At 39.7% G+C, this 19,677-nt stretch overlaps 3 protein-coding genes across 3 annotated transcripts; 1 reads left to right on the top strand and 2 right to left on the bottom strand.

Moving 5' to 3' along the window:
* Positions 1 to 7,191: 7,191 nt before the first annotated feature.
* On the bottom strand, positions 7,192 to 9,003 carry LOC141904308 (uncharacterized). Its single transcript, XM_074792886.1, has 2 exons — positions 8,031 to 9,003; positions 7,192 to 7,424 (listed from the first exon to the last, which is right to left on the bottom strand). The coding sequence occupies exons 1-2, from the start codon at positions 9,001 to 9,003 to the stop codon at positions 7,192 to 7,194; spliced, it is 1,206 nt and encodes a 401-aa protein (XP_074648987.1).
* A 1,529-nt stretch (positions 9,004 to 10,532) lies between these two features.
* Positions 10,533 to 12,344, bottom strand: LOC141904307 (uncharacterized). The gene is made up of 2 exons (XM_074792885.1): positions 11,372 to 12,344; positions 10,533 to 10,765 (listed from the first exon to the last, which is right to left on the bottom strand). The coding sequence occupies exons 1-2, from the start codon at positions 12,342 to 12,344 to the stop codon at positions 10,533 to 10,535; spliced, it is 1,206 nt and encodes a 401-aa protein (XP_074648986.1).
* Positions 12,345 to 15,546: 3,202 nt separating this feature from the next.
* On the top strand, positions 15,547 to 17,358 carry LOC141904306 (uncharacterized). The gene is made up of 2 exons (XM_074792884.1): positions 15,547 to 16,519; positions 17,126 to 17,358. The coding sequence occupies exons 1-2, from the start codon at positions 15,547 to 15,549 to the stop codon at positions 17,356 to 17,358; spliced, it is 1,206 nt and encodes a 401-aa protein (XP_074648985.1).
* The last annotated feature ends 2,319 nt before the right edge of the window (positions 17,359 to 19,677 follow it).

The following is a 19,677-nucleotide window of genomic DNA, read 5'->3' as shown; positions in this document are numbered from 1 at the left end:
AGGGTATCAGGTATTAGGGTATCAGGTATTAGGGTATCTAATACATAGGTATACAAATAGTTATTTTATAAATTTATATTCATATGGAAATTGTAATCTCATAAGTAATTTGGAACCTTTATTATTTTTTAATTTATTCATATATTCATCATGTAATTCAGTAGGTATAATTTGATTTTCTTCCAATGATTGTTGCATAGATTTTCTATCTTTGTTGTAGAATAAAACTAGAAATCTTATATTCTCTCTAAAATCTTTCACAATTGAATTATATTTCTGATTTAAAACCCAAGTTGTTATCCCAAAATGTCTACCAGAGAAAGCTAAATAACATAACTCACTTTCTCTAATTTTAGAATCATGTAAATTTGCGCAATCATCGATAATAAATAATGTATTAGATCCTTTATAAATATCTAATGTAATTTTTATACAATTATCTAAATTTTCTTTTACTGTTTTAGGGTCTAATATAATAAACTTTTTTATCTTAACTATATCTCTATTATATGTTTCATTCATTTCATATGTAGGACAGAATAATATTATATTATCAAAATGATTTTTATAAATAGTTTCTAACAAATCTAATATGAAGTGTGTTTTACCACAATTTGTAACTCCAGTAACTAACATATTATGTGGTTCAAATATAAATAAATCTTTATTCATTTATTCTTTTAATTTTACTAGATAAAATCCATTCATTAAATTTATCATCATATCCTTTATATTTCACCAAAGAATACTTTTTTCCTTTAAGAGTTTTTGTTTTCAATACCTTTTCTATTTTGTATTCTATTTCATCTGGATTTGGTACTAATGATAATTCTTGTTCATAAAAATAACCTAATATTTCTTCATCTTTTAAATCAAACAATTTATAAACAAATGGTTTAGTTAATATTATCTTTTTAATCTTGAATATTTCTTTCTAAAATTAGGGGTATAACCTTTATAAAATGTTTTTCGATATTTAGAAATTCTAACATGTTGTCCTATTTTAAATTTAGGTTCTCCAAAATCGTGTGTAACAAATGCTCCATATAAATTATTCCAAACTATTTCTGAATTTTCTTCTTTTCTAGCTTGTATAGGTTTCATATTTATAGAACTATGTTTAGAATTATTATAACCTTTAACTAAATCATCTAACACATCGATATATTTATATGTTTCATTAGCGGTGAAATATTTCCACATTCTAGTTTTCAATGTTTTATTAAATCTTTCTATAACAGATGCTTTTTTATCTGAATGTGTTGAAAAATATTCTACATCGTTATCAGTTAATAGCTTTTTAAAATGTTTGTTATAAAATTCTTTACCTTCATCAAATTGTATTTTATCTGGGATAGCTTCTTTAAATATAGATTTAAAAGCATTTGTTACTTCTATACCAGTTTTATTTTTAATCGGGATACTCCATGCGTATCTACTGAATATATCTATAACATTTAGTATCCAAAAATATCCTTTGTTATATTCTTCTAAGTTTTTCATGTCAATTAAATCTGCTTGCCATTGTTGATCAATATATGAAACCATTACTTTTCTTGTTAAATATTTTTTATCCATCTTTTTATGAATTTGATATGTGGGTTGATTTTGTAACCATGATTTTAATTCACTATATTTTATTTTTTCTTTATCAGATTTAATTTTATCCCATAATTCCGAAACACTTGAATATGATACTTCACTTTCTGGATTATAATATAACTCTCTTAAATATTGTTCTTTTTTCATCATATTTTAATCCATTAATAATATTTTAGATTTAGTTTCATTTGATTTATTTTCTGGTATAATAGGTTTACTGTCTGTACACGGATAACTAAGTTTCCGATCATCTTTATCGTCAGATTTGAATTTTGATTTATATATTACACCGGATAATATAATAATTGTGATTAACCCAATTGTAATATATAAGTAATTATTTCTTCCACTATTAGAAGAATTAGATGGATTATTATTTGAATCAATATCAGATTCATTTATATCAGTTAATTTCTTTTTCTTAGCTTTTTTTAATTCTGATGATCTTTTACCTAATTCTCTTGCCCATTTAATTTGTTTCTCGGATCTAGCTTTTTTCTTAACTCCATCACTCATTTATTTTAGTTAATTTTTGTTCTGATTCATTTTCTGTTTCGATGTTTTGTTGTAGTACATCTGTTTCGTTCTTACCTGATTTATATTCCATAGGCTTGATGTTCGAAAATGTTATAACTCCAGTAGAAATCAATGTCATAACCGATCCTAATTGAAATGAAGCATATCCAACCCATTTTTGTAATTCAGTCATAACTAAATAGTCATTTTTCAAATCATTATATAATTTATTTTCATCATCAATTGGTATTAACTGGTTACATAACTTAGAATAACATTTGACAATACCATCACTTATAGAGTCGTTTATTCTAGCTAATCTTGCCTCTTCATAAATCTTAAAATATTTTATTACTTTATCGGGTTTCATAGAGTCTAGTTCTTGAAAAGTTATTATTTTTCCTAAGAAGTCCTTAGATTTCCCGCCAGCAATTAATAATTCAAGATGATGCTTACAATATAAATAGTATTCATAATCTATATTGTTATCAACTTGAGCACAATTAGTTGCAACTATATCTTTATTATCACTTATACCCAAATCATCTAATGTCTTTTCAATATCAATACTATTCTTATTAGATTTCTTTGACATTTATATTAGAGAAAAAAAGCAAAAAAAATATTATAAGTATTCTTCAAATGATACTAGCTAGTTAAAGCTAAAGAATTCTAGTATTGACTACTGATACTAGCTATTTGAATTTAAAGAATTTCTATTTGAATCTATTCAAAATATAAAGTATTCTTTTTGAAAAGAAAGTATTAAAAATATAATAGAATTCACTAGCTAGTTGAAGTTATTGTTTTTTTATTATATTTTATTTGAATTAGGATTTAATATCTCACTACTATTGTCTATCTATTAGGAGCAGTAATTATAACTGTCCAGATAAGTCATTTCGGATCCTCGATATCAAATCCTCAACTGAAAATAAATTCAAAGAAACGACTGGTGGAATTACTATTTCATGAACACATATATTTATTATGTAAATTTTAGCGATCAATAATAGAACAATGGAGAACAATAGAAAAGCGGTTCAATCGGACCGGTTATTGCGCAATACACAGTTATATTTTTATTCTGTAAACTACAACATTCAAACATAGAATTGTAACCAATCAATATTGAGCAGCTGTTTCAATCAACAACGATCAATAGTAGAACAATGGAGAACAATAGAAATGCGGGTTAAGGTGTTTGGGTCCGCTGGACCGTTAGAGGCTGGGCAACACAGCCAGTTCCACGAGGGTGTAGCAATATGTACACATTAGTATGTAGTTTAAATATCCACAGTAGAAAAAGTTGTATTTAGGTCCGTAAGACCGTTAGAGGCTGGGTGACGCAGCCAGTTCACGAGGGTGTAGCAATGTAACAATTATATCATTCACAGTAGAAATAAAAACGAGTAATTCATATTGAGAATGTGAGGTACACATTGTGTTGTTTCTTTTATATATAGTAAACAGGCGTCGGTGTATGACTGTATTATATTGCAAGTCATTGCAAATAGTGCTGATAGCCTAATCAGATAGATGGCGTGTGTATCAGCAACACATTCGAGGCCTTACGGTGGCGGGTAGTGGTGAGAACCGATATAGATGTTAGATTTGTGCAAAGGTGGGACGGGCTTTCCTCGTCTCGTGTGGAGAGTACTTTCCGTCCTGTCAAAACAGGGTCCGTTGGTGTTGCGAGGGTAATCGCACCGATCATCTGTCGGCGTATGTATCAACTACGTCTATATTTCAATCTGTTTGGATTGAGGAGGTTCTTAAAATCATCGATCTGATGTGATCTGAAGCGATTTTTTGTGTGTGACCGCCGGGCGGTATCGATTCGACCAGGTATTCCTTGGTTGTCGAATATGGACATAGCGTTATGTTGATAAAACGACACGTCGGGAGTAAATTGACTGCCCTTAGCATCAGTCCGAGCGGCTGTATATCGAGTCCTGAGAGTGTCTATACATGAGCGGAACGGAAACTGATTTAAACGGTTTTCACCTTATTTTGCATAAATCTTGATTGAAGGATTCGTATGAAGCACATAAAACCGACTATTATTACGGTATTGAGGTTGAGATGGTGGTGTGCCTTACACACATCTCGCGCGGACTAGAATGTCTCTAAGATTTTTGCCGCGTGTAAATAGTATTCTAGGAGGTTCCTTGAATATTATTCTCAGAGTCGCGTTCGATTGGATTATCTTCCAGTGTTTTGTAAGCGACTGACGGATATTATCCGTGTTCGGATGGTATTTGGTGATCAGTGAGATTGAATCAAATGAGCGCTTTTTTGTGCGCGTGTGTAAGAGATCCGTACGATATCGTTGGTCCGCTTTGTAGATTTGAGCGCGGATTTCGCGAGCACTATAGCCTCGGGCCCGGAGGTAACCCTGTAGTTTTTTACATTGTGAGCGGTATTCGCTTTCGTCCGAGCAGATTTTCTTAAATCTGAGAGCCTGTGCGTATGCAATGTTGTTGCTGCAGTGAGGCGGGTGACACGATTCTTTGTGTAGGAGCGAGTGTGCGTCCGTGGGTTTTGTGTACACCCTTGTTGAGAGTTTACCTGAGTTCTCAAAATCTTTCCCTTTGTAGACTTCAACGTCTAGGAAGGGTACCTTCTCCCTTGATTGTGTCAGTTCGTATTGGATGGTACGGTGTGATTGGTTCATATGTTCGAAAAATTCGAGTAGTTTATCTTCACCGTGGGTCCAGATTGAGAATATATCATCTATATATCTCCAATATAACATGGGTATAGTATTGTTCGGTGCCGAGCGGAGACATTTAGTCTCGAGATAATGCATGAATATGATCGCTAGACTCGGGCTGACTGTTGAACCCATGGCGCAACCCTCTATTTGAAGGCGGTGTTCGTTTTTCCCGAAAGAGAATTCATTTCTCTTCAGTATTAGATTCAGGAATTGAACGAAGCGTCTTTTGTCTGGACGGCGAACTGCGTATTGTAGCGGGAAGTCATCTAGACTTCTAAGGATGCTACTGATGGCTTCTCCGTGAGGGATGTTGGTGTATAGACTTTTGACATCCATTGTCACCAATATCGCATCTTTCCGGAGGGGAGGGAGGGAATTGATTTTGTTGAGAAAGTCATTGGTATCTTGGATGTATGTTGATACTCGACTCGCGATTGGTCTCAGAAAATAGTCCAGATATTTGGATATCTTTTCCGTGGGGCCATTGTTGCCGCTTAGGATCGGTCTCCCCGGGTTGTTGACCTTGTGAATTTTCGGTAGAAGGTAGAACTCGGGGATTTTGATATCAGATCCCGGTGTTAGATATAGCCACGTAACATGGTCTATTTCTTGGTTGTTTCTCATATCGTCTATGATTCTTTTTATTTCACTTGCGACTAAAGTAGTGTCGGGTGGAGCGATTGACCGGTAGCTGTTGGTGTCATTTAGCTGTCTCAGAGCTTCTTTTTTGTAAGAGTCTTGGCTCATGATAGCTATGGCTCCCCCTTTGTCACAGGGTTTTACAATGAGATCTTTATTCCGATTTAGTTCGTTGATCGCTTTCATCTCGTTTCTCGATAAATTGGATTTGAATTTTTGTGTGAGATTGAGTTTTTTGAGCTCTGTACGCGTTAGTTCAATATAACGTTCGAGCCGGCGATCGCCTGATGTAAGCGGATCGAATTGGCTTTTCCCTTTGAAGGGGTGCAGTGAGTTTTTCTCACGGTTAAAAAATATATATTTCAACCTAAGGCGGCGGAAGAAAGCTTCGGCGGCCGTGAGAAGTTCGTCCTTCTGTGTCGGTGCATTATTGGGTACGAATTTCAGACCCTTGCTTAATGCATTAATGGTGGTTTTGCTAACCACGTGGTTTGATAGGTTGACCACAAATCTGTTGAGCTGGGAGGCAGTTGTAGCGGAGGGTTTACCTCGGCTGATGCGTGACCCAGTTGAGTGGTTTTTCCACTGGTTGTTTTTCCTCCTACCCATGAGGGGAGTAAGACTGGAATGTGAGTGCGTGATACTGTGAGCAGAGTTCCGCGTGTGTCGTAGTTAGTGAATAGCTAACTATTTATACTCTCTGGGTGCTCCCGCAGGGCACCAATCGGAGAGTTTGTTGTTTCACAGGCTAATTATCACTGTTACGCGCTGATTGGCTAGAAAATCATTGAGTCACTTGACGTCGTGTAGTACACATCCGGTGGTGTGTTGTGTGTATATATTGTGATTTGCTAATTGCGTGATCGTTCTTCTGTGTATTTATCAGGTTTTTCACTCCTTCAGTGTATGAGGGGGTGATTCTGTGTATAAATTGTGTGGACCGTGATGTTCACGGCAAGTTCTGTTACCCACACGGGATCGTTCGAGTTAGCGATCTACTGGTATTCCTCAAGTAATTCCGTGCCGTAGCAGGGACCAGTTAACCGTATGGTTGGTTGTAAATAGAACCGATATTGCTATTCTGCTACCGATGTGGGTGGCTGGACACACCGTCTATGTTGGCCATTTTCACGTTGAAACAACGGCTTCTACCCGGGGGTAGGAAAAAAGAAGACATGTTAAGGTGTTTGGGTCCGCTGGACCGTTAGAGGCTGGGCAACACAGCCAGTTCCACGAGGGTGTAGCAATATGTACACATTAGTATGTAGTTTAAATATCCACAGTAGAAAAAGTTGTATTTAGGTCCGTAAGACCGTTAGAGGCTGGGTGACGCAGCCAGTTCACGAGGGTGTAGCAATGTAACAATTATATCATTCACAGTAGAAATAAAAACGAGTAATTCATATTGAGAATGTGAGGTACACATTGTGTTGTTTCTTTTATATATAGTAAACAGGCGTCGGTGTATGACTGTATTATATTGCAAGTCATTGCAAATAGTGCTGATAGCCTAATCAGATAGATGGCGTGTGTATCAGCAACACATTCGAGGCCTTACGGTGGCGGGTAGTGGTGAGAACCGATATAGATGTTAGATTTGTGCAAAGGTGGGACGGGCTTTCCTCGTCTCGTGTGGAGAGTACTTTCCGTCCTGTCAAAACAGGGTCCGTTGGTGTTGCGAGGGTAATCGCACCGATCATCTGTCGGCGTATGTATCAACTACGTCTATATTTCAATCTGTTTGGATTGAGGAGGTTCTTAAAATCATCGATCTGATGTGATCTGAAGCGATTTTTTGTGTGTGACCGCCGGGCGGTATCGATTCGACCAGGTATTCCTTGGTTGTCGAATATGGACATAGCGTTATGTTGATAAAACGACACGTCGGGAGTAAATTGACTGCCCTTAGCATCAGTCCGAGCGGCTGTATATCGAGTCCTGAGAGTGTCTATACATGAGCGGAACGGAAACTGATTTAAACGGTTTTCACCTTATTTTGCATAAATCTTGATTGAAGGATTCGTATGAAGCACATAAAACCGACTATTATTACGGTATTGAGGTTGAGATGGTGGTGTGCCTTACACACATCTCGCGCGGACTAGAATGTCTCTAAGATTTTTGCCGCGTGTAAATAGTATTCTAGGAGGTTCCTTGAATATTATTCTCAGAGTCGCGTTCGATTGGATTATCTTCCAGTGTTTTGTAAGCGACTGACGGATATTATCCGTGTTCGGATGGTATTTGGTGATCAGTGAGATTGAATCAAATGAGCGCTTTTTTGTGCGCGTGTGTAAGAGATCCGTACGATATCGTTGGTCCGCTTTGTAGATTTGAGCGCGGATTTCGCGAGCACTATAGCCTCGGGCCCGGAGGTAACCCTGTAGTTTTTTACATTGTGAGCGGTATTCGCTTTCGTCCGAGCAGATTTTCTTAAATCTGAGAGCCTGTGCGTATGCAATGTTGTTGCTGCAGTGAGGCGGGTGACACGATTCTTTGTGTAGGAGCGAGTGTGCGTCCGTGGGTTTTGTGTACACCCTTGTTGAGAGTTTACCTGAGTTCTCAAAATCTTTCCCTTTGTAGACTTCAACGTCTAGGAAGGGTACCTTCTCCCTTGATTGTGTCAGTTCGTATTGGATGGTACGGTGTGATTGGTTCATATGTTCGAAAAATTCGAGTAGTTTATCTTCACCGTGGGTCCAGATTGAGAATATATCATCTATATATCTCCAATATAACATGGGTATAGTATTGTTCGGTGCCGAGCGGAGACATTTAGTCTCGAGATAATGCATGAATATGATCGCTAGACTCGGGCTGACTGTTGAACCCATGGCGCAACCCTCTATTTGAAGGCGGTGTTCGTTTTTCCCGAAAGAGAATTCATTTCTCTTCAGTATTAGATTCAGGAATTGAACGAAGCGTCTTTTGTCTGGACGGCGAACTGCGTATTGTAGCGGGAAGTCATCTAGACTTCTAAGGATGCTACTGATGGCTTCTCCGTGAGGGATGTTGGTGTATAGACTTTTGACATCCATTGTCACCAATATCGCATCTTTCCGGAGGGGAGGGAGGGAATTGATTTTGTTGAGAAAGTCATTGGTATCTTGGATGTATGTTGATACTCGACTCGCGATTGGTCTCAGAAAATAGTCCAGATATTTGGATATCTTTTCCGTGGGGCCATTGTTGCCGCTTAGGATCGGTCTCCCCGGGTTGTTGACCTTGTGAATTTTCGGTAGAAGGTAGAACTCGGGGATTTTGATATCAGATCCCGGTGTTAGATATAGCCACGTAACATGGTCTATTTCTTGGTTGTTTCTCATATCGTCTATGATTCTTTTTATTTCACTTGCGACTAAAGTAGTGTCGGGTGGAGCGATTGACCGGTAGCTGTTGGTGTCATTTAGCTGTCTCAGAGCTTCTTTTTTGTAAGAGTCTTGGCTCATGATAGCTATGGCTCCCCCTTTGTCACAGGGTTTTACAATGAGATCTTTATTCCGATTTAGTTCGTTGATCGCTTTCATCTCGTTTCTCGATAAATTGGATTTGAATTTTTGTGTGAGATTGAGTTTTTTGAGCTCTGTACGCGTTAGTTCAATATAACGTTCGAGCCGGCGATCGCCTGATGTAAGCGGATCGAATTGGCTTTTCCCTTTGAAGGGGTGCAGTGAGTTTTTCTCACGGTTAAAAAATATATATTTCAACCTAAGGCGGCGGAAGAAAGCTTCGGCGGCCGTGAGAAGTTCGTCCTTCTGTGTCGGTGCATTATTGGGTACGAATTTCAGACCCTTGCTTAATGCATTAATGGTGGTTTTGCTAACCACGTGGTTTGATAGGTTGACCACAAATCTGTTGAGCTGGGAGGCAGTTGTAGCGGAGGGTTTACCTCGGCTGATGCGTGACCCAGTTGAGTGGTTTTTCCACTGGTTGTTTTTCCTCCTACCCATGAGGGGAGTAAGACTGGAATGTGAGTGCGTGATACTGTGAGCAGAGTTCCGCGTGTGTCGTAGTTAGTGAATAGCTAACTATTTATACTCTCTGGGTGCTCCCGCAGGGCACCAATCGGAGAGTTTGTTGTTTCACAGGCTAATTATCACTGTTACGCGCTGATTGGCTAGAAAATCATTGAGTCACTTGACGTCGTGTAGTACACATCCGGTGGTGTGTTGTGTGTATATATTGTGATTTGCTAATTGCGTGATCGTTCTTCTGTGTATTTATCAGGTTTTTCACTCCTTCAGTGTATGAGGGGGTGATTCTGTGTATAAATTGTGTGGACCGTGATGTTCACGGCAAGTTCTGTTACCCACACGGGATCGTTCGAGTTAGCGATCTACTGGTATTCCTCAAGTAATTCCGTGCCGTAGCAGGGACCAGTTAACCGTATGGTTGGTTGTAAATAGAACCGATATTGCTATTCTGCTACCGATGTGGGTGGCTGGACACACCGTCTATGTTGGCCATTTTCACGTTGAAACAACGGCTTCTACCCGGGGGTAGGAAAAAAGAAGACATGTTAAGGTGTTTGGGTCCGCTGGACCGTTAGAGGCTGGGCAACACAGCCAGTTCCACGAGGGTGTAGCAATATGTACACATTAGTATGTAGTTTAAATATCCACAGTAGAAAAAGTTGTATTTAGGTCCGTAAGACCGTTAGAGGCTGGGTGACGCAGCCAGTTCACGAGGGTGAAGCAATGTAACAATTATATCATTCACAGTAGAAATAAAAACGAGTAATTCATATTGAGAATGTGAGGTACACATTGTGTTGTTTCTTTTATATATAGTAAACAGGCGTCGGTGTATGACTGTATTATATTGCAAGTCATTGCAAATAGTGCTGATAGCCTAATCAGATAGATGGCGTGTGTATCAGCAACACATTCGAGGCCTTACGGTGGCGGGTAGTGGTGAGAACCGATATAGATGTTAGATTTGTGCAAAGGTGGGACGGGCTTTCCTCGTCTCGTGTGGAGAGTACTTTCCGTCCTGTCAAAACAGGGTCCGTTGGTGTTGCGAGGGTAATCGCACCGATCATCTGTCGGCGTATGTATCAACTACGTCTATATTTCAATCTGTTTGGATTGAGGAGGTTCTTAAAATCATCGATCTGATGTGATCTGAAGCGATTTTTTGTGTGTGACCGCCGGGCGGTATCGATTCGACCAGGTATTCCTTGGTTGTCGAATATGGACATAGCGTTATGTTGATAAAACGACACGTCGGGAGTAAATTGACTGCCCTTAGCATCAGTCCGAGCGGCTGTATATCGAGTCCTGAGAGTGTCTATACATGAGCGGAACGGAAACTGATTTAAACGGTTTTCACCTTATTTTGCATAAATCTTGATTGAAGGATTTGTATGAAGCACATAAAACCGACTATTATTACGGTATTGAGGTTGAGATGGTGGTGTGCCTTACACACATCTCGCGCGGACTAGAATGTCTCTAAGATTTTTGCCGCGTGTAAATAGTATTCTAGGAGGTTCCTTGAATATTATTCTCAGAGTCGCGTTCGATTGGATTATCTTCCAGTGTTTTGTAAGCGACTGACGGATATTATCCGTGTTCGGATGGTATTTGGTGATCAGTGAGATTGAATCAAATGAGCGCTTTTTTGTGCGCGTGTGTAAGAGATCCGTACGATATCGTTGGTCCGCTTTGTAGATTTGAGCGCGGATTTCGCGAGCACTATAGCCTCGGGCCCGGAGGTAACCCTGTAGTTTTTTACATTGTGAGCGGTATTCGCTTTCGTCCGAGCAGATTTTCTTAAATCTGAGAGCCTGTGCGTATGCAATGTTGTTGCTGCAGTGAGGCGGGTGACACGATTCTTTGTGTAGGAGCGAGTGTGCGTCCGTGGGTTTTGTGTACACCCTTGTTGAGAGTTTACCTGAGTTCTCAAAATCTTTCCCTTTGTAGACTTCAACGTCTAGGAAGGGTACCTTCTCCCTTGATTGTGTCAGTTCGTATTGGATGGTACGGTGTGATTGGTTCATATGTTCGAAAAATTCGAGTAGTTTATCTTCACCGTGGGTCCAGATTGAGAATATATCATCTATATATCTCCAATATAACATGGGTATAGTATTGTTCGGTGCCGAGCGGAGACATTTAGTCTCGAGATAATGCATGAATATGATCGCTAGACTCGGGCTGACTGTTGAACCCATGGCGCAACCCTCTATTTGAAGGCGGTGTTCGTTTTTCCCGAAAGAGAATTCATTTCTCTTCAGTATTAGATTCAGGAATTGAACGAAGCGTCTTTTGTCTGGACGGCGAACTGCGTATTGTAGCGGGAAGTCATCTAGACTTCTAAGGATGCTACTGATGGCTTCTCCGTGAGGGATGTTGGTGTATAGACTTTTGACATCCATTGTCACCAATATCGCATCTTTCCGGAGGGGAGGGAGGGAATTGATTTTGTTGAGAAAGTCATTGGTATCTTGGATGTATGTTGATACTCGACTCGCGATTGGTCTCAGAAAATAGTCCAGATATTTGGATATCTTTTCCGTGGGGCCATTGTTGCCGCTTAGGATCGGTCTCCCCGGGTTGTTGACCTTGTGAATTTTCGGTAGAAGGTAGAACTCGGGGATTTTGATATCAGATCCCGGTGTTAGATATAGCCACGTAACATGGTCTATTTCTTGGTTGTTTCTCATATCGTCTATGATTCTTTTTATTTCACTTGCGACTAAAGTAGTGTCGGGTGGAGCGATTGACCGGTAGCTGTTGGTGTCATTTAGCTGTCTCAGAGCTTCTTTTTTGTAAGAGTCTTGGCTCATGATAGCTATGGCTCCCCCTTTGTCACAGGGTTTTACAATGAGATCTTTATTCCGATTTAGTTCGTTGATCGCTTTCATCTCGTTTCTCGATAAATTGGATTTGAATTTTTGTGTGAGATTGAGTTTTTTGAGCTCTGTACGCGTTAGTTCAATATAACGTTCGAGCCGGCGATCGCCTGATGTAAGCGGATCGAATTGGCTTTTCCCTTTGAAGGGGTGCAGTGAGTTTTTCTCACGGTTAAAAAATATATATTTCAACCTAAGGCGGCGGAAGAAAGCTTCGGCGGCCGTGAGAAGTTCGTCCTTCTGTGTCGGTGCATTATTGGGTACGAATTTCAGACCCTTGCTTAATGCATTAATGGTGGTTTTGCTAACCACGTGGTTTGATAGGTTGACCACAAATCTGTTGAGCTGGGAGGCAGTTGTAGCGGAGGGTTTACCTCGGCTGATGCGTGACCCAGTTGAGTGGTTTTTCCACTGGTTGTTTTTCCTCCTACCCATGAGGGGAGTAAGACTGGAATGTGAGTGCGTGATACTGTGAGCAGAGTTCCGCGTGTGTCGTAGTTAGTGAATAGCTAACTATTTATACTCTCTGGGTGCTCCCGCAGGGCACCAATCGGAGAGTTTGTTGTTTCACAGGCTAATTATCACTGTTACGCGCTGATTGGCTAGAAAATCATTGAGTCACTTGACGTCGTGTAGTACACATCCGGTGGTGTGTTGTGTGTATATATTGTGATTTGCTAATTGCGTGATCGTTCTTCTGTGTATTTATCAGGTTTTTCACTCCTTCAGTGTATGAGGGGGTGATTCTGTGTATAAATTGTGTGGACCGTGATGTTCACGGCAAGTTCTGTTACCCACACGGGATCGTTCGAGTTAGCGATCTACTGGTATTCCTCAAGTAATTCCGTGCCGTAGCAGGGACCAGTTAACCGTATGGTTGGTTGTAAATAGAACCGATATTGCTATTCTGCTACCGATGTGGGTGGCTGGACACACCGTCTATGTTGGCCATTTTCACGTTGAAACAACGGCTTCTACCCGGGGGTAGGAAAAAAGAAGACATGTTAAGGTGTTTGGGTCCGCTGGACCGTTAGAGGCTGGGCAACACAGCCAGTTCCACGAGGGTGTAGCAATATGTACACATTAGTATGTAGTTTAAATATCCACAGTAGAAAAAGTTGTATTTAGGTCCGTAAGACCGTTAGAGGCTGGGTGACGCAGCCAGTTCACGAGGGTGAAGCAATGTAACAATTATATCATTCACAGTAGAAATAAAAACGAGTAATTCATATTGAGAATGTGAGGTACACATTGTGTTGTTTCTTTTATATATAGTAAACAGGCGTCGGTGTATGACTGTATTATATTGCAAGTCATTGCAAATAGTGCTGATAGCCTAATCAGATAGATGGCGTGTGTATCAGCAACACATTCGAGGCCTTACGGTGGCGGGTAGTGGTGAGAACCGATATAGATGTTAGATTTGTGCAAAGGTGGGACGGGCTTTCCTCGTCTCGTGTGGAGAGTACTTTCCGTCCTGTCAAAACAGGGTCCGTTGGTGTTGCGAGGGTAATCGCACCGATCATCTGTCGGCGTATGTATCAACTACGTCTATATTTCAATCTGTTTGGATTGAGGAGGTTCTTAAAATCATCGATCTGATGTGATCTGAAGCGATTTTTTGTGTGTGACCGCCGGGCGGTATCGATTCGACCAGGTATTCCTTGGTTGTCGAATATGGACATAGCGTTATGTTGATAAAACGACACGTCGGGAGTAAATTGACTGCCCTTAGCATCAGTCCGAGCGGCTGTATATCGAGTCCTGAGAGTGTCTATACATGAGCGGAACGGAAACTGATTTAAACGGTTTTCACCTTATTTTGCATAAATCTTGATTGAAGGATTTGTATGAAGCACATAAAACCGACTATTATTACGGTATTGAGGTTGAGATGGTGGTGTGCCTTACACACATCTCGCGCGGACTAGAATGTCTCTAAGATTTTTGCCGCGTGTAAATAGTATTCTAGGAGGTTCCTTGAATATTATTCTCAGAGTCGCGTTCGATTGGATTATCTTCCAGTGTTTTGTAAGCGACTGACGGATATTATCCGTGTTCGGATGGTATTTGGTGATCAGTGAGATTGAATCAAATGAGCGCTTTTTTGTGCGCGTGTGTAAGAGATCCGTACGATATCGTTGGTCCGCTTTGTAGATTTGAGCGCGGATTTCGCGAGCACTATAGCCTCGGGCCCGGAGGTAACCCTGTAGTTTTTTACATTGTGAGCGGTATTCGCTTTCGTCCGAGCAGATTTTCTTAAATCTGAGAGCCTGTGCGTATGCAATGTTGTTGCTGCAGTGAGGCGGGTGACACGATTCTTTGTGTAGGAGCGAGTGTGCGTCCGTGGGTTTTGTGTACACCCTTGTTGAGAGTTTACCTGAGTTCTCAAAATCTTTCCCTTTGTAGACTTCAACGTCTAGGAAGGGTACCTTCTCCCTTGATTGTGTCAGTTCGTATTGGATGGTACGGTGTGATTGGTTCATATGTTCGAAAAATTCGAGTAGTTTATCTTCACCGTGGGTCCAGATTGAGAATATATCATCTATATATCTCCAATATAACATGGGTATAGTATTGTTCGGTGCCGAGCGGAGACATTTAGTCTCGAGATAATGCATGAATATGATCGCTAGACTCGGGCTGACTGTTGAACCCATGGCGCAACCCTCTATTTGAAGGCGGTGTTCGTTTTTCCCGAAAGAGAATTCATTTCTCTTCAGTATTAGATTCAGGAATTGAACGAAGCGTCTTTTGTCTGGACGGCGAACTGCGTATTGTAGCGGGAAGTCATCTAGACTTCTAAGGATGCTACTGATGGCTTCTCCGTGAGGGATGTTGGTGTATAGACTTTTGACATCCATTGTCACCAATATCGCATCTTTCCGGAGGGGAGGGAGGGAATTGATTTTGTTGAGAAAGTCATTGGTATCTTGGATGTATGTTGATACTCGACTCGCGATTGGTCTCAGAAAATAGTCCAGATATTTGGATATCTTTTCCGTGGGGCCATTGTTGCCGCTTAGGATCGGTCTCCCCGGGTTGTTGACCTTGTGAATTTTCGGTAGAAGGTAGAACTCGGGGATTTTGATATCAGATCCCGGTGTTAGATATAGCCACGTAACATGGTCACGTAACATTTGAACTAACGCGTACAGAGCTCAAAAAACTCAATCTCACACAAAAATTCAAATCCAATTTATCGAGAAACGAGATGAAAGCGATCAACGAACTAAATCGGAATAAAGATCTCATTGTAAAACCCTGTGACAAAGGGGGAGCCATAGCTATCATGAGCCAAGACTCTTACAAAAAAGAAGCTCTGAGACAGCTAAATGACACCAACAGCTACCGGTCAATCGCTCCACCCGACACTACTTTAGTCGCAAGTGAAATAAAAAGAATCATAGACGATATGAGAAACAACCAAGAAATAGACCATGTTACGTGGCTATATCTAACACCGGGATCTGATATCAAAATCCCCGAGTTCTACCTTCTACCGAAAATTCACAAGGTCAACAACCCGGGGAGACCGATCCTAAGCGGCAACAATGGCCCCACGGAAAAGATATCCAAATATCTGGACTATTTTCTGAGACCAATCGCGAGTCGAGTATCAACATACATCCAAGATACCAATGACTTTCTCAACAAAATCAATTCCCTCCCTCCCCTCCGGAAAGATGCGATATTGGTGACAATGGATGTCAAAAGTCTATACACCAACATCCCTCACGGAGAAGCCATCAGTAGCATCCTTAGAAGTCTAGATGACTTCCCGCTACAATACGCAGTTCGCCGTCCAGACAAAAGACGCTTCGTTCAATTCCTGAATCTAATACTGAAGAGAAATGAATTCTCTTTCGGGAAAAACGAACACCGCCTTCAAATAGAGGGTTGCGCCATGGGTTCAACAGTCAGCCCGAGTCTAGCGATCATATTCATGCATTATCTCGAGACTAAATGTCTCCGCTCGGCACCGAACAATACTATACCCATGTTATATTGGAGATATATAGATGATATATTCTCAATCTGGACCCACGGTGAAGATAAACTACTCGAATTTTTCGAACATATGAACCAATCACACCGTACCATCCAATACGAACTGACACAATCAAGGGAGAAGGTACCCTTCCTAGACGTTGAAGTCTACAAAGGGAAAGATTTTGAGAACTCAGGTAAACTCTCAACAAGGGTGTACACAAAACCCACGGACGCACACTCGCTCCTACACAAAGAATCGTGTCACCCGCCTCACTGCAGCAACAACATTGCATACGCACAGGCTCTCAGATTTAAGAAAATCTGCTCGGACGAAAGCGAATACCGCTCACAATGTAAAAAACTACAGGGTTACCTCCGGGCCCGAGGCTATAGTGCTCGCGAAATCCGCGCTCAAATCTACAAAGCGGACCAACGATATCGTACGGATCTCTTACACACGCGCACAAAAAAGCGCTCATTTGATTCAATCTCACTGATCACCAAATACCATCCGAACACGGATAATATCCGTCAGTCGCTTACAAAACACTGGAAGATAATCCAATCGAACGCGACTCTGAGAATAATATTCAAGGAACCTCCTAGAATACTATTTACACGCGGCAAAAATCTTAGAGACATTCTAGTCCGCGCGAGATGTGTGTAAGGCACACCACCATCTCAACCTCAATACCGTAATAATAGTCGGTTTTATGTGCTTCATACGAATCCTTCAATCAAGATTTATGCAAAATAAGGTGAAAACCGTTTAAATCAGTTTCCGTTCCGCTCATGTATAGACACTCTCAGGACTCGATATACAGCCGCTCGGACTGATGCTAAGGGCAGTCAATTTACTCCCGACGTGTCGTTTTATCAACATAACGCTATGTCCATATTCGACAACCAAGGAATACCTGGTCGAATCGATACCGCCCGGCGGTCACACACAAAAAATCGCTTCAGATCACATCAGATCGATGATTTTAAGAACCTCCTCAATCCAAACAGATTGAAATATAGACGTAGTTGATACATACGCCGACAGATGATCGGTGCGATTACCCTCGCAACACCAACGGACCCTGTTTTGACAGGACGGAAAGTACTCTCCACACGAGACGAGGAAAGCCCGTCCCACCTTTGCACAAATCTAACATCTATATCGGTTCTCACCACTACCCGCCACCGTAAGGCCTCGAATGTGTTGCTGATACACACGCCATCTATCTGATTAGGCTATCAGCACTATTTGCAATGACTTGCAATATAATACAGTCATACACCGACGCCTGTTTACTATATATAAAAGAAACAACACAATGTGTACCTCACATTCTCAATATGAATTACTCGTTTTTATTTCTACTGTGAATGATATAATTGTTACATTGCTACACCCTCGTGAACTGGCTGCGTCACCCAGCCTCTAACGGTCTTACGGACCTAAATACAACTTTTTCTACTGTGGATATTTAAACTACACTGGCTGTGTTGCCCAGCCTCTAACGGTCCAGCGGACCCAAACACCTTAACAGGTCTTTATTATCACTTATACCCAAATCATCTAATGTCTTTTCAATATCAATACTATTCTTATTAGATTTCTTTGACATTTATATTAGAGAAAAAAAGCAAAAAAAATATTATAAGTATTCTTCAAATGATACTAGCTAGTTAAAGCTAAAGAATTCTAGTATTGACTACTGATACTAGCTATTTGAATTTAAAGAATTTCTATTTGAATCTATTCAAAATATAAAGTATTCTTTTTGAAAAGAAAGTATTAAAAATATAATAGAATTCACTAGCTAGTTGAAGTTATTGTTTTTTTATTATATTTTATTTGAATTAGGATTTAATATCTCACTACTATTGTCTATCTATTAGGAGCAGTAATTATAACTGTCCAGATAAGTCATTTCGGATCCTCGATATCAAATCCTCAACTGAAAATAAATTCAAAGAAACGACTGGTGGAATTACTATTTCATGAACACATATATTTATTATGTAAATTTTAGCGATCAATAATAGAACAATGGAGAACAATAGAAAAGCGGTTCAATCGGACCGGTTATTGCGCAATACACAGTTATATTTTTATTCTGTAAACTACAACATTCAAACATAGAATTGTAACCAATCAATATTGAGCAGCTGTTTCAATCAACAACGATCAATAGTAGAACAATGGAGAACAATAGAAATGCGGTCCAATCGGACCGGTTATTGCGCAACACTTAGTTAACAGTAAACAATCAATACAGAACAACCGCCGCCATTAACAACGATCAATAATAGAACAATGGAGAACAATAGAAAAGCGGTTCAATCGGACCGGTTATTGCGCAATACACAGTTAACAGTAATCAATACAATATTAAAACAGATATATACAATCGAGATTACATTTTTGATATCTATATTACAAAGAACTTCAGTGTTATAATTTATAATTTTGTCCAGATTTCTTTAATTACTGGATTGTTTCCAATCATTTCTTCAATTTCTAGTAAATATCTGACTACTTCACTAAATGCTAATCCTAATATTTTGAATTTTTCATATTTTATTAATCTACCTACTCTTTTCTTTCAAAACCGGCACTGATATCTCCACTCATTTTCTTAGTTTTCGATTCTTTGAGCCCCAACAGCAATTTGAGTCGCGTTGCTGGTAATTTTGGTAATTGTAGTTCGCGCGGTAATTGTTTATTATGTATTACATCACTCAGAGTTTTCACCATGTCTTGATGATAGTCCAAATGTTCTTAAAATTTTGTGAAGTTTGTTCGTCAATTACGAGAGTTTCATCCTCCATTTCTATTGATTCCTGTGTTTCACTATCCATCGTTTCTGGTTCCTCTTCCGATGGTTGACTTGGAATTTCTGGTTGATCTCTGTATTCCATTTTAATCTAAAAGATGTCGTGAAAATGAATTACTATACTTAAATATGTTTAAAGGTTTCCCTACTTCATAATAACTAAAAAAAACGGTACTTACATTTAGATTTAGAACTGTAAACTGTGTTTTGAGAGAGAATATCCAATACGTACTATGTATGTGAAAGTTGATTTCTAACTGCCGACGTGGCGCACGTTCGACCAAACTAATTACTTCTGCACAGATGTTCTTTATGATGAAGTTAATTAATTCCTCTAGAATTGAAAACAAGATATATTTGGCAACATATGTTTTAGTAGTAAGCAAAAGCTATGTATTATATACATACAAAGCTCAAATAGAATTACCAGCTTTCTAACCACTGATCAAAACCTCAGAATGCGGTTGATTCTGTGAAATACTATTCCATAATTCAACAAATGTCTTTGCTTTATCCAGTTGATC

Source organism: Tubulanus polymorphus, chromosome 4, assembly GCF_964204645.1.
Source record: "Tubulanus polymorphus chromosome 4, tnTubPoly1.2, whole genome shotgun sequence".
Taxonomy (NCBI): Eukaryota; Metazoa; Nemertea; class Palaeonemertea; order Tubulaniformes; family Tubulanidae; genus Tubulanus; species Tubulanus polymorphus.
Note: the sequence above shows the minus strand (reverse complement) of the source record. Positions and strands in the feature narration are given on the sequence as shown.

What these genes read in the sequence shown, in the direction of transcription:
- LOC141904306 (XM_074792884.1), top strand. Translation starts at nt 15,547, where the DNA reads ATGAAAGCGATCAACGAACTAAATCGGAATAAAGATCTCATTGTAAAA. An exon ending in GAAAGATTTTGAGAACTCAG is followed by an intron (nt 16,520 to 17,125) that starts GTAAACTCTCAA and finishes GCTCATGTATAG; the next exon opens with ACACTCTCAGGACTCGATAT.
- LOC141904307 (XM_074792885.1), bottom strand. Translation starts at nt 12,344, where the DNA reads ATGAAAGCGATCAACGAACTAAATCGGAATAAAGATCTCATTGTAAAA. An exon ending in GAAAGATTTTGAGAACTCAG is followed by an intron (nt 10,766 to 11,371) that starts GTAAACTCTCAA and finishes GCTCATGTATAG; the next exon opens with ACACTCTCAGGACTCGATAT.
- LOC141904308 (XM_074792886.1), bottom strand. Translation starts at nt 9,003, where the DNA reads ATGAAAGCGATCAACGAACTAAATCGGAATAAAGATCTCATTGTAAAA. An exon ending in GAAAGATTTTGAGAACTCAG is followed by an intron (nt 7,425 to 8,030) that starts GTAAACTCTCAA and finishes GCTCATGTATAG; the next exon opens with ACACTCTCAGGACTCGATAT.